General features: G+C 38.3%; 1 protein-coding gene across 2 annotated transcripts in view; it reads left to right on the top strand.

Moving 5' to 3' along the window:
• The window catches only part of DOCK8 (dedicator of cytokinesis 8), a 115,664-nt gene that overhangs the window by 31,738 nt on the left and 69,356 nt on the right, over positions 1–14,570 (top strand). For both annotated transcript variants that reach the window (XM_067464423.1, XM_060762249.2), the window contains exons 5-15: positions 711–834; positions 1,950–2,162; positions 3,127–3,212; positions 4,362–4,428; positions 6,174–6,323; positions 8,052–8,132; positions 8,363–8,522; positions 8,873–9,012; positions 12,205–12,298; positions 13,368–13,530; positions 14,431–14,548. In XM_067464423.1, coding sequence (XP_067320524.1) covers positions 711–834; positions 1,950–2,162; positions 3,127–3,212; positions 4,362–4,428; positions 6,174–6,323; positions 8,052–8,132; positions 8,363–8,522; positions 8,873–9,012; positions 12,205–12,298; positions 13,368–13,530; positions 14,431–14,548 — 1,396 coding nt within the window. The remainder of the gene's footprint in view (positions 1–710; positions 835–1,949; positions 2,163–3,126; positions 3,213–4,361; positions 4,429–6,173; positions 6,324–8,051; positions 8,133–8,362; positions 8,523–8,872; positions 9,013–12,204; positions 12,299–13,367; positions 13,531–14,430; positions 14,549–14,570) is intronic.

The following is a 14,570-nucleotide window of genomic DNA, read 5'->3' as shown; positions in this document are numbered from 1 at the left end:
TAATGTTTATATCTGACCCTTTTAAAGATCAAACTAAACATTAAGGATAATGTGTATTCTCTGCGCTTAAGAAGCAGCTTCTTTCACAATAGGGTTTCCTGAGGGACACATTTAAAAAACACTAAAAGCAAGATATGCAGTTGAAGACTGCCATGTGCTATGATGAACAGATTCTTCTCCAACTTGAGGGAGCAATGCTTCACTTATTTCCGAACACATGTCATCTTAAATTTTATTCTAGTCTTAACTAGAATAGATCATTCAATACATTACTGCTATCTACGTTAGTTCTCCATTCAGCAATTGATTTGAACGAGTCTCCTCTGAGATTAACCAAAAGATGCCAACCATTGTCTATCTTGACCCTTAGTTGTTCTTCAAGAAATTACCGGTCTATCAATTACATATGTATTTTGGGTTGTGTTGTTTTAGTAAAGAGTATACATAATGAATGTGCTTTGGGAAAATAATATGTTACATGAGTGCCATCCATATCTTATGTTAGCTGTACACTAGATACCAAGGATGTAGTAATTCAGTATATTGCCATAAATGCATACTCCTTGTAAGCTTGTTACAGTTGCACCTTTGCTTGAATGGCATAATATATCAGCCAGATTTCCTGACTTGCTTATAATAGATGCTTTTTTAAATGTTTGGTTTTCTCACATTTGAACTGAAATCTGACTTTTTTAATTTATTTATTGAAGAAACCAAGGAAATAATGAGGCCTATACATTTACTAAAAGGGGGTCTAGAAGAGATTTCCACAAAACCCTTCAAAAGCAAACATTTGAATCTGAAGTGTTGGACTACAGCAATTCAAATTATCAGGTATTCTTGGGAACTACCTGGGGAAATAAGAGCCGAATAGAAGCTGAATTTTAAAGGCTATTTTTAAATGTATTTATTATATTTTGATCTGTTTTTACTTCAATCCACACTGTACTGTGTAATTATTTTTAAGTTTTGTATTGCACTTTTCAAACTATGATCAAAATGTGGGATTCTTGCCTATTGTATGCTGCGCTTTTCACACTATGGTCAAAGTGTGGGATTCTTGCCTATTGTATGCTGCATATAAAATATCAGCCTGTCACTTACTCATTGCTAAATGAACCAGCAATGCCTATGTTCCTAAAGCAGAATATATTATCTTCTATAACCGTAATTTTTCAATATGAATCAATTGCCTTATTACAATTAATGCATTGTTCATATGATGGTAATGTTTAACACAAAGTTGTGTAGGAGTTCCACAGAAAAATTTCTCATGAGTCTATTGAGTAATTTTGCATCATACAAGGATTTTGCATTGCTCTTGGGAAATAAATGTTCTAGTCACTTGTTGACGTGTTTGGTCATGTTTTATTTTGTTGACATTTTCTGGAAGAGAAGGAGGCAGAAATCTCTAAAGAAGGGGAATGACCATTTCCTCCCATGCCCAATAATGTTCTTGGGAGTTAATTGTATTTGCTTATTGCTTGTTTATGTAACTTATATATTGCTTTTCTCCCATATAGGACTTAATTCCAGTGGTAAATAGTACCATTCCCATCTAGGTGTTTTGCTCCAAATTAAAATGGGCTGCTGATGACAGTCTACCTGATACTTAACATTGCACAGAAACTTTCTTTATTATTATGCTTCTGACCACCATAGCATTAATGACTAGGCCACTTTTTCTTAAAACTTCATATCACTCCAGGTTGCTATTGTTACAGTGTTCACACAGGACACATAGTTCTCAATGTTTTTGGCAAGGGAAGGGATATTTAGTGTCACCTCTCCACCGTCCACCCTGTTCTACTAGTTGGTCCCGGGAATATTTTTATAGGCATGGTCAACACAATGAATTGAAAGAGAAAAATAGGGCAAACAAGGATTGAAGATGCAAAACACCTAAGAACCAAAAATGATTTTTTCCTACTTCACCTCCTCTTGGGTAGGCATGTCCCAGGCACCTCAAGGTCCCCTGTGACGAGTCTAATAGAGCCACACTGACATCTGGAGATTTTGACCTGCGGAGCCTGCAGCCCGATCCTCATCTACCAAGTCTGCTGCAGCCTGTCAGTGCAGAAGACTTGCAGAGGCAGAACGAAGAGGCACGGCAAAGCAACAGGCCTACAGAACTATTTGCTTTGTATCCTAGTATCGATGAGGTGAGTTGAAAATCTGTGCTTTAAACTTAGTTGCTGTGAAATGATTTTTTTTTCTTGATAGGTTGTCTAGGTGGGAAAGGCTGTCTCATTGAGACTGCCCATTAAGAGAAATAATAATCAGTGGCCATGAATTTTTTCACAATTTGGGATATTTTGTTCACAAAATTTGTCAATTCAAAAAAATTTACTTGCTTTTTACGCAAAAATCACACAACATTTTTGCACAGCAAAGAGTGAAAAAATCATTATAAAATGCACAAAAAACCCAGTGGAGGAGAATTTTGGAAAGCCGTCATTCCTGGATACAAGAATGAAATTTATATCCCATGCTTGTGGTATTTTTAGGTGAATTTGAACGATAGCGTTACAAAAGTCCAGAAGTTTCAAATTTTGTTTTAAAAAACCCCGTTCTGGCTGCCTTTGTAGTCTTGATGTTATGCCTTTATTGAGCACATGCATGCAGATCCAACCAACTGCATCCAGTGGGGAAAAAAATCCCATGTGCAAATGAAACTTGAATCATCATGATTTTTGCCTTGTGGATTTTTGCCATGGCAGTAGTTAATATGCGACCTATCAATTCCATAAATAATACTTAACAGTAGGGTTGCTTTGAGTTTCCCGGGCTGTATGGCCATGTTCCAGAAGCATTCTCTCCTGATGTTTCATCCACATCTATAGCTGGCATCCTCAGAGGCTGTGAGGTCAGAAAACTCAAAGCAACCCAGTTATTATGGCCATGAAAGCCTTCGACAATACAATAATTAATGCTGTTTCCACTAATTCAGGGTGGGCATATTGCTTGAATTGCTTGAAGGAGTGTTTGGAAGAATTGTGAATAGTAATATCTGCCATAGTATTTTTTGTGGGAGATTTAAGTTACTTTTCATTGTATATTATGTGATTTCAAAAAAAGCATCCTAAATACTTCGAAATAACTACTCCAAAATATATTTCATAACAGGAAGATGCTGTGGAAATTCGACCAGTGCCTGAATGCCCAAGGGAGTATCTAGGGAATAGGATATTGGTGAAAATACAAACACTGAAGTAAGTTTCTCTTCTGTTTCTTGAACATATATTTATCATATGACCATGAGAAGTTGAAACTAGAAGTACAGAATATGGTGAAAGATTTCTGAGAAAGCAGAATGAAATAAACTTGTCGTCAAATTTGTTACTCCTTCCTTTCTTCTTATTGTTCCTGTTACTACTTTTGACTGTATGTACGACCTGTTTCCCCACAAAAAACAAGATGTAAGGTAGTTCCCTTATTTTAAAATATATATAGGCAAAAACTAGTATGGTGGGGAGAGAACAAGTATGCAACTTTTTTTCCCCTCTAAGTATTTTTCTACTTGCAGGAAGTGTTTTTCATAGCAAGGAAGCATTTTTTAAAAGTACAGGTTGGCAAGTCTGAACTGGTATCAAAATGTGTAGCTTTGGACTCTTCCGCATCCTCCCTTCTTTACTACACATTTGTATATCCATCCTGACTCTTTTCAAGTCACCAAAAAGTCTATCTGAGTAGCCTTTCGCAAGACCTGTCCTGTAAAGTTGTACTTTCAGTTCATTTCAGGTCAAAGCTATGCTCTGGTTCTCTTAAGGCATGGAAGCTATAAAAGGAGAACCGGCTTCATGAATTAAAAATTTCATCTTCATTAATGCGGCTGGATTTTTTTTTGAATGAGTGGCCTTTGATAGAATGTGCTGGCACAGGCTTGAAGAAGATAAGTAAGGGCTCCTCTAGATGGGACAAATATTTTGAAGTTATGGTATTTATTGCTGTAGTTTTCAGGTTTTTTAAATAACCAGATTTGTACCAGATCTTTTCTTGATAGATTTTGGCAGCAATAGCAGTATTTCATTCCCACCCTTGAGTGAGTTTCCTTTTAATTGTGAAACATATTAGAACAAGATGTTCAATTTTCTTCTTCTTCTTCTTGATTTTTTTTGTATGTACCTGTTCCGACTTATGTACAAATTCAACTTAAGAACGAATCTATGGAACCTATCTTGTTCATAACTTGGGGACTGCCTGTACTGAGAAATCTCAAATCATATCCCTTCTCCAAAAATCTAGGTTATAAAGTGATGTTGACAGTGCAACTACTTTACATGTTTCTGTAATATTTTATTATACTTCCATATCTTAAACAAGCTTAATTAATAATTAGTGCCCCCTATTCTCATTTGCAGATTTGAGATCGAGATTGAGCCATTGTTTGCAAGCTTATCCCTCTATGATATAAAAGAAAGGAAGAAGGTAAGAGTACAGCTGAATGTACTAAAAGTTGGGAGAGAAAACTCTGCTGTTGTTGATTCATTGATTTAACAATGAAATTGACCAATGAAATGTTTCATTTCAACTTTTCAAATTTTAGTTAAATTTTTAAGAGATTTTAAGAATTTAATATGTTGTAAATTGTGTGGATTGTATTATTTCTTGTTTATTTAAGTTGCTTTTATAATTTTATTGAGTTTGTTTATGATTTGTTATATGTTATCCTCGGCACTGAAAGTTTGCCACTGTGTTTTCTTTTGTTGTAAGCTTCCCTGAGTCCCTTCAGGGAGATAGGGTGAGCTATAAATAAAGTATTATTAGCCCCTAGTGGTGCAATGGGTTAAACCGCTGAGCTGCTAAACTTGTTGACTGAAAGGTCGCAGGTTCGAATCCTGGGAGTGGCGTGAACTTGCGCTGTTAGCCCCAGCTTCTATCAACCTAGCAGTTCGAAAACATGCAGATGTGAGTAGATCAATAGGTACCACTCCAACGGAAAGGTTACGGTGCTCCTTGCAGTCATGCTGGCCACATGACCTTGGAGGTGTCTACAGACAACGCCTGCTCTTTGGCTTAGAAATGGAGATGAGCACCAAACCCCAGAGATGGACACAACTGGACTTCATGTCAGGGGAAAACCTTTACCTTTACCTATTATTATTATTATTATTATTATTATTATTATTATTATTATTATCTTAATATCATTTACATGTAATTTACAAGCAGCTGAGAGGGGAAAAGAATGGGATCTGAGGTTGTTAGGAATTGTTAGAAATTGTGGGAGTTCAATCTTGAGGGCTGAAGTTTGCCCATGCCTGATCTACAGTGTCAACTGTCATTTTAATTACTTGCTTTTTAAAATGTATAATACGCATTTCCTTTTTTTAAAAAACCCACTAGGACAGATGGTAATCATGAAACTTTAAAATCTTTCATGGAACCATCATATAAAGACAAATAAATGAAAAATAAAGCACCCAAATGATTTGGCCCTGTTTTGATAAACAGTAAGGGTTTGTGAAATGCAAAGCAGCCAACCTAGAATTAGTACTGGTCTTGTACATTTCTAATGGATTTTTGAAGCTGATTAAGCATGTTGCCACATTTTGAACCGAAGGAGGAATGAGTGGAGGATATTTTTTGTTAACTTCTGAACCTCTGTGATTCTGTAAATTGATTTCTGTGAGGTTTGCTGCCCTTTTTTAATCCTTGCATTGTCCTGTGGGAGGAATGTTACAGAAAAAGAAATAGACATGACAGATTCTATTATTCCCTAGATTTTAAATGACTATTATCATATTCACCTTTTCCCTGTGTCCTATTTCCATTAGAGTTTTGACACTCCTAGAAATTTTCAGGAGAAGAAAAATAAAAATTTGGTGGAAAAAATATTCTCTGCATATATGGGCATTCTGGGACAGCACTCATGGGCTGTAAAAACACATTTAGTAGTTGCATATGGATTACAGCTTCATGATACACAACCCTGTTCTATGGCCTAAATCCAACAAAGATATGCAACTTTAAACCCATTGATTTCAGTGAGCTAAGGTATGCTTAGTTCTGACTTGGATTTAATTCTGTATTTGCCCTTTAATAGGCAGACATAAGCAGTAAAATGAGCCCATGTTTAAATTATCACAGGTGTAACTGTCGATTTGTAATTTTATGTTGCATGCTAGCTCCTGTATGGAATGTGAAATGTCTTTTTAACATTTCTTTTTCAGATCTCAGAAAATTTTCATTGTGATTTGAACTCTGAACAGTTCAAAGGGTTTTTGCGATCTCACATACCATGTGTTGATTCCTCTAGTCTGGCAAGGTCTGCAGTATTTTCTGTAACATATCCCTCTCCAGATATCTACCTAGTAATTAAGGTAAGTCACGTTTCCACCCTAATTAATTGGTGATGATGGCAGTGGAATAGAATCAAGATGGTGCACATTGGGGGTACTTTGACATTCCTTGGATTCTGCTCAGTAAGAGCAATAAGACCTCAGGGTCAAAGTCCAGGGTTCCAAGGCTGGAGGGAGAGGGCAAAGGTAGCAAGAAATAAGCAGTTTTAAACAAACAGAATGTCAGTATATGAGGGGCCATTTACATGTATCACAAATAGCAATGCTGATATGGAGTGGGGTACTCAGTATCCGCCTCACTATGGTTGGCTTGGCTGGCCTCCAAGCTGGCTTGGGAACTGGCAGTTTCCCATCGTGGTCAACTGTGAATACGCACATATAGTAATCTCTGCGCCTGCGCAGAGCAGCTTTCGGAACCTTCTAGACATTTTATAAAAAACATTTTTTGGCAGAAGCTCCGCCCACCTTCCCCTCTCGGTATAAGTAGCCTGTGGGTGGAGCTACTGCCCTCAGTTCTCTTCCTCTGCCGCCATTAGCAGCAGCTAGAGAACCTTCGTCCTGACTAGCATATTTTTACTATTGATTCGTCTGTCTGTTTTTCCTGACTTATGTGCTTTGACCTGGACTGTTTGACTTTCCTAACGTTTGTGTGTTAACCTGGACTGCCTGGCAGGTGTCCACACTGTACGCTCTTGACCTGGATGCCATCTGTATGGCCCAGTGGCACCAGAGTCAGTTCAGTTCTGCCCTGACCTTGCCACCGTTCTGAGCTTTTCAGCAACAACCAGAAAATAATTGTGATTGCCATTTGGCGCCTGTAGTGATGATCGCCAGAGTGACCAAGTGATGTGAAGTTGGGGAGGAAAGAAAGAAGAAAGGTCCTTTCCCCCTTCCCTTCTCTGATCCCTGGAGTTTCTGCTTCTGTTGCTTCTGTTGTCTGTAATTGTACTGTTTGGTAATAGCTTCTTGTTCATATATGCGACATTAACAGGTCTGTAATGTTATTTTTCCCACTTTGGTTTTGGACTTGTGAGATTGCTTTTGGATTTCAGACCCCCAAGTTATGAAAAAAATAGGTTCCGTAAGTTTGTTGTTAAGTTGAATGTGTTTGTAAGTTAGAACAGGTACATTGTTTAAGTGTAACTCCAACTATATATATATATATATATATATATATATATATATATATATATGCATGTATAAGTTTTGGATAGCATAGATAAAGGTTCACACCCTTGTGGTCTTTGAAAAATGTGGCTTATGGAAACAAGGTTTGGTGATAAAGCTTCAGTGAAGACCTTTTCCCCATGATAACTCTTTCAGGAGTGAATTTCCCTTCTGAGGGGCAAATTTCTCTCACTTCCTTTTGTCTCATCCCCATTCTTAACTATGAGTTGTTCGTAAGTTGGATGTTTATAATTCAGGGGCTGCTTGTACTCATGTTTTTGTAATTTTGTGGTACTGCCATGAGTACACAGTTGTGGCATCTGCCATTTAGTAAAGTTCCCATGTTCAAAACAAGGCTGCATGCATGGGAGCTGTGATCTAAAAACATTGGTTTTCAACTTCCTTTCTCTTGAGTTCAGGGCTGTGTCCGCACATCCTTAAATCAGGGTGCAAAGCTCATATCTGTGGCTTTGTATATTTATATTGGTTTTGTAATAGTTGATTGTATAATGAAATAGAAGTCCCAGTCAAATCCTTTACTGTTATTTTCTTTTACTTGGTTCCTTTCTTTTGTGGCGGTAGATTGAAAAAGTCCTTCAGCAAGGAGAAATTGGAGAATGTGCAGAACCCTACATGGTTCTAAAAGAAAGTGATGGTGGAAAGGTAAGTGTAAGATAACATGGGTTTTAAAATACGACAAAATTTGTATCAAGAAGCTCAGACCAAAAAGAATTTGCATACTTACTTTTGAGTATGTACTATTAGATCCAGGGGGGCATCTTTTGACTAAATGTATGTATTGAAATTACCTTTCATTCTATTCATGTCTTTATTTATTTATATTCGTGTTGTTTCCTATTCTTACTTAACCCCTTTTATTGCTTACTTTCCAGACCAAAGAAAAGGTTGAAAAATTAAAAACACAAGCAGAGTCTTTTTGTCATCGTTTGGGGACATATCGCATGCCTTTTGCTTGGGTTCCAATAAGTTTAGCAAGTTTCTTCAGTATTTCAACACTTGAAAGAGATATAGCAGAGCTAGAGGTTTTAAATGGTATGTTTCTTTATTGTCATGTAGATATTTGTGTATATACATTCGTTAATAGAAGCAGGCATTTTAATAATAGTGCAGTTGAGAAAGTGACTTTGTTTTGGCTTCCAAGTTTTAAAGTAATTTGTACCCTCTACAAATTATCATCCCACCATAGTTATATAACTTGAGGATTTCAATGAACTATGCATAAACTGAAGTTTGGGAAGGTGTCACTGGCTGGGAGAATCTGGGATTCTAATTAAAAAGAGTAACTTTTCAGTACTCTGCTCAAAATGCATAAACTAGGAATACTTGTGCTTCATTTTAAATGGAACCAAAATAAAATTTACTTGAATTTTTATATTCTGTAGGCAAAGGGTCTACTGGGGACAGAAAAATGATGACAATGCAGACCAGGAGATTATCTGAAAGAAGTCTTGGCACAGAGGATGTTTCTAGCATGACATACTTCAAACCTACAACTCTGACAGTCAACACATTTTTTAAGCAGGTACAATAAATTATCATTAACTGGTGTGAGTAGGATTTTAGTTTTTTGCCAAAAGGAAAAAAATCATACTTTCCTGCCCTCTGGTTGATTAGAAGTAATAATAATAATAATAATAATAATAATAATAATAATAATAATGAACTTTATTTGTATCCCTCAACCATCTCGACTCGGGGCAGCTCACAGAAAGCACTCAAAAGTTCTACAAAGTACAAATACAACAACACACAGCAAGGTAAAATTAATAACAATAAAACTGACCCAATTATATTAAAAACAGCAATAAAGCCCCTATCAGTTTTGAAGGTTACTATAAAACCCAGCGAGCTACAAAAATAGTGCCTGTGTACAATATAAGTCCCTATAAAGTACAGAAGTAATCACTCACTTCATCCTTGAATATTGTGGCTAAGGCCATAATCCCTAAACATGGCCAAAAGCTTGTTTAAAAAGCCATGTTTTCAGATGTTTCTGGAAAGCTTGGAAAGTGGGGTCTACCCTAATCTCTTTAGGGAGGGCATTCCAAAGCCGGGGAGCCACCACCAAGAAGGCCTCTACTCTTGTCCCCACCAACCACACTTGAGATGGAGGTGGGATCAAGAGTAGTGCCTCCCCTCCTCTAAAAGGACAGAAATGATCCCAGAAAGTATCAAACGATTATTTTCCCTCTGCCCCCGACCTTAAATAAGTAATGTATAGCAGAAGGACAATTCCATGAGAAAATGCTTAGACAGTAACTTGATTGATAATTGTCAAAAATAAAAGAAAAATGTTAAGAAATCTTATCATGACTTTTCCATTCCCAGTTATTATTATCATGTTCTCATTTCAGGCTAGTATTGAAATAATATCATTTGGTAATATGATTATTACTATATTGATTTATACTTTGGTTTCTCTTCCTACAAAAAAGCCTCAAAGCGGCTTAAAGTAAAACCAAATGAAATACAATTTAAAATCTAAAAATATAGTGGTAGTTGTTAGTGTCTGAAGTAATTTGCATAATCTGTGGATTTTAAAGCAAAAAATTGTGTTCCATGTATTTAATTGTATTCTATACCATTTTAAAAAATCTCATGTAATGCTTGTAGACTTGTTTGGTTATTTGGCATCTCCTTCTCTCACCCATAACCCTTTGCAGCAGAGAGTTCAAAGAGTTTTCTTATTTATTTATTTATTTATTTATTGTCAAAACATTACATAAATAAACAAATAAGTATAAAACTGATAAAATAAAGGGAGCACAATCAACTAAATAATTTTAGATCAAAAATGGGCAATAGCAACCACATTGTCTGTTGCTTTAAACCAGGGGTCCGCAAACTTTTTGAACAGAGGGCCGGGTCGCAGTCCCGCAAACTATTGGGGGGCCGGATTATAATTTGAAAAAAACATGAATGAATTCCTATGCACTCTGCACATATATTATTTGCAGTGCAGCCCCCCCCCCCAATCAAAAAACAAAGACCCACACTTCTATATAAATAAAAATGTAATGTTCGTTTGTGGGATTAACAGAACTCAAAAACCACTGGACGAATTGACACCAATTTTAGACACAAGACACCTAATAACCCAATGTATGTCCTTCACACAAAAAATGATTTTGTCATTTGGGAGTTGTAGTTGCTGGGATTTATAGTTCACCTACAATAAAAGAGCATTCTGAACCCCACCAACGATGGAATTGAACCGAACTTGGCACACATTTCTCCCATGACCAACTGAAAAATAGTGGAAGGGTTTGGTGAGCAGTGTTCTTTGGTTTTGGAGTTGTAGTTCACCTGCCTCCATCAATCACTGTGGACTCAATTATAGATCTGGACCAAACTTGGCACTGATATTCAATATGCCCAAATGGGAAGACTTGTGGAGTATGGGGGAAATAGAATCTTGACATTTGGGAGTTGTAGTTGCTGGGATTTGTAGTTCACCTACAATCAAAGAGCATTCTGAACCTCATCAACGATAGAATTGGGCCAAACCTTTCCAGAGCAGCGCAGGAGGGAGAAGCCTGTGGAGGGAGAAGCGCTCTCTGCTCTCCCACGGAGAACAGAGAGCGCAGCAGAGCGGACACCATTCCTCTGTAAGAGACGATCCCTGGTGGCAAGGAAGGCGTCCGCAAATGGTGGAGGCGGCGCTGGGTGGGCATGGCCACATCGCTTGACCACGCCCACCCGGCGCCGCCTCCACCATTTGTGGACACCTTCCTTGCCACCAGGGATTGTCTCTTACAGAGGAATGGCGTCCGCTCTGCTGCGCTTCTCCCTTCACAGGCTTCTCCTTCCACATGGGATGGAGAAGCCTGTGGAGGGAGAAGCGCTCTCTGCTCTCCCACGGAGAACAGAGAGCGAAGCAGAGCGGACGCCATTGCTCTACCACAGAAGATCCCTGGTGGCGAGAATGGTATAGGTGGCGCCGGGTGGGCGTGGCCAAGCGATGCTGGCTTCCCCGGCCCAGAAGCCTGGCCACGCCCACCCGGCTCCGCCTCCACCATTTTCGGGACGCCTTCCTCGCCACCAGGGATTTTCTGTTACAGAGGAATGGCGTCCGCTCTGCTTCTCTCTCTGTTCTCCGCGGGAGAGCAGAGAGCGCTTTTCCCTCCACAGGCTTCTCCATCCTGTGTGGAGGGAGAAGCGCAGCAGAGCAGACGCCATTGACGGCGGCGAGGGGCTTTGGACGGGCCGCGCGGCGAGGGGCTTTGGATAGGCCAGGACAGGCCGTGCGGGCCGGATAAAGGCCCTTGGCGGGCCGCATGTGGCCCGCGGGCCGTAGTTTGGGGACCCCTGCTTTAAACAGTCCTTCCTCTGTGCATGAGGCAGGGCATTGTGCGCAAGCATACAGATGTGGAATTATTTGTTCTGCTCCACACTCTAACAAAGTGGAGGATTCTACCAGGTAGTGCCAGTTTTCAAATCATCCGGGGGCATTGTTTTCAGTTGCTTCAGGAGCTGAAATGAGAAGTAGAGAATGCATGTTCCCCTGATATAGTGGATTCCATGCTCACAAAAGCATAAACCAAGTTGCTCTGACTTAGCTTATAAGTATACAAGAATACTGAATATTATGACTCTTGTTTACACATCCTCAGATTATTTCAAATCTTTTGTATAGTTCTTTTGTAACTAAAAGGCAAAAAGAAATATAAAAATACTTTCAATAGAACATTATCAAATATCTTGGTCTTCACAGGAAGGAGATAAACTAAGTGATGAAGACTTATTCAAGTTTCTAGCCGATTCCAAGAGGTCATCATCTTTGCAGAGAAGAGTGAAGTCTATATCAGGTATGGAGTGAGCCTCAACATGGGTTTGGGTTCCAGGACCCCCATGAATCACAGATCCCATATCCACGATTTCACTTACCTACACATGGAGGGAAATGCTCTCTCTAGGAACACAACTTTATGGTATTCCAGGACTGTATGTTGTGCTATTTAATTGCATTAGGTCATATTTGCAGTTTTGAGTACAGTGCTTCAGCTGGGAACCCCAAATTTATCAAAATGGATAAGGTTATAAAGGACGACATTGGTTACTATATTTTTAATGGTTTTTATATTGTTTTATAATGTTGTATATGTTTTAACTGTATATTGTGGATTGTTATGGCATCAAATGTCTGCCAATCTGTAAACCGCCTTGAGTCACCTTCGGGCTTGAGAAGGGCGGGATAAAAATATAATAAATAAATAAAGTTTTTGTTTACATATAGAGACATTTGTTGTTGTTCTGTGCCTTCAATTCGTCTCTGACTTATGATGACTCTAAGGCCAAGCTATCACAGGGTTTTCTGTAGCTGAGAGTGTCATCCAGTGGCTTTTCATAGTCAAATAGGGAATTGAATCCTAGTCTTCAGACTTATAGCCCAAACTCAAACCACTGTGACATACTGCTCATTTTTATATCACACACTTTGCTTATTCAGATCGAACTGATCCAAACATAAATCCTTCTGCATCAGGGTGGGTCCCACACACCCAGTTTGGAGGAGAGGACTAGCAAAGGTGACAACTGAGGGAGAATGAATAAGATGATCTGGGATAAGGAAGCAACTCTTACAATGATAGGCAACAGTTGGTTAGCAAGATACGGCTCTCCAGATGTTCTTGAGCTGCAATTTCACCATTTCTCATATCAGCTATGCTTGCAAAGACTGCTGGGGGGAAGTCTGGCACAATGTCACATAATAAACCATACTTCATTTAAAAAATAGTTTGGAACACACTAAGTGTAGAACAAAGAAATAAAGTAACACCCCCCCCCACTTAACACCCACCCACTCATATTCATGGAAAAAGTTTTTCATCTGTCCTTTTTTAAAATGTTGCATTCTGAATTCTCTTTTTTTCAAAGGATTGCTTAAACTGGAGATCTCCCCTGCTTCAGAAGCTCTCACTTGTAGTCTCAGTCCAGAATTATTACCGGTGAAGCCCTTCCCAGAGAACCGCAGCCGTCCTCATAGAGAGATCCTGGAGTTCCCAGTACGAGAAGTCTATGAACCTCACACTGTGTATAGGTAGGAGAAAAAGTTTCTTACTAGATCCCAAACCACATGTATTTAATATTTCTAGATTGGTTTACAGTAAATATCCTAACTTGGGCTTGTCTTTGGCAACGGTTCAGAAACAACCACTAGTTTCAGATCACAGTAATTATATGAGTAAGAGAAAGTGGTCAACATATCTCTTGCACCTCCCAAGATTTCAGCATCTTCTTTACCATTATTGACCCACTAAAATGCATAAATGCATAATGCAGGAATGTTTCCCAAAACTCAGAATATGGTAAAGCTCCTTCTGAGTTTTGGGAAACATGCAGAACATTCCAAAGCTGTTATTCAGCTCTTTTTGTAAATACATGAAGTGTGCATGCATTTCAAGGAGATTGTACCCATTGTCATTTCTCAAAAAATAAGAGTCTTACATACAGTGGACTAGCAAAGATGTAGCTCCTTACAGATTTTATTGGAAGTAGTTATTTAATTTTAGTAGGTTAATCACTCTGAATAAAAATGCTTAATACTGTTGCCTGAATCCATATATTGTCATAAGCTTGAGTAACAGAGACCTCAATGTACATGTCACTCTGTGTCATAGTGCTCCTCTTGACCACAGTGAACTAGTGGAAGGCATAACTTCAACCAGTGATTCTGTAAATATATCCAAGTCTGGAGAAGTTACTTTTTGAACTCTAAGAATCAACTAGCTAAGAAAGTAGTGTTTCTTCTGAAATGCTTGTAACATTGTTTTTATATACAGACAGGACACTTCTTAAGTTTGCACCAGTCTTTCTGTAATTGTCTGTTTTTATTTATTTAAAATAAATACAAAAATTTAAATTGCTTACGTCAAAACAAATGCATTAATATTATAATACTTTTATCATGTGTGGTTTTCCTGTTTAATATTCCCCTTAGAAATCTTCTTTATGTGTATCCGCAACGGCTAAATTTTGCAAACCGACTGGCTTCAGGAAGAAATATTACTATTAAGATTCAGTTTATGTGTGGAGAAGATCCTTCTTGTGCAATGCCGGTATGAGAGTCCATGTATATTT

Source organism: Anolis sagrei, chromosome 2 (genome assembly GCF_037176765.1).
Source record: "Anolis sagrei isolate rAnoSag1 chromosome 2, rAnoSag1.mat, whole genome shotgun sequence".
NCBI classification, from domain to species: domain Eukaryota; kingdom Metazoa; phylum Chordata; class Lepidosauria; order Squamata; family Dactyloidae; genus Anolis; species Anolis sagrei.
The sequence above is the reverse complement of the archived record's forward strand: the minus strand, read 5'-3'. Positions and strand labels throughout refer to the sequence as shown.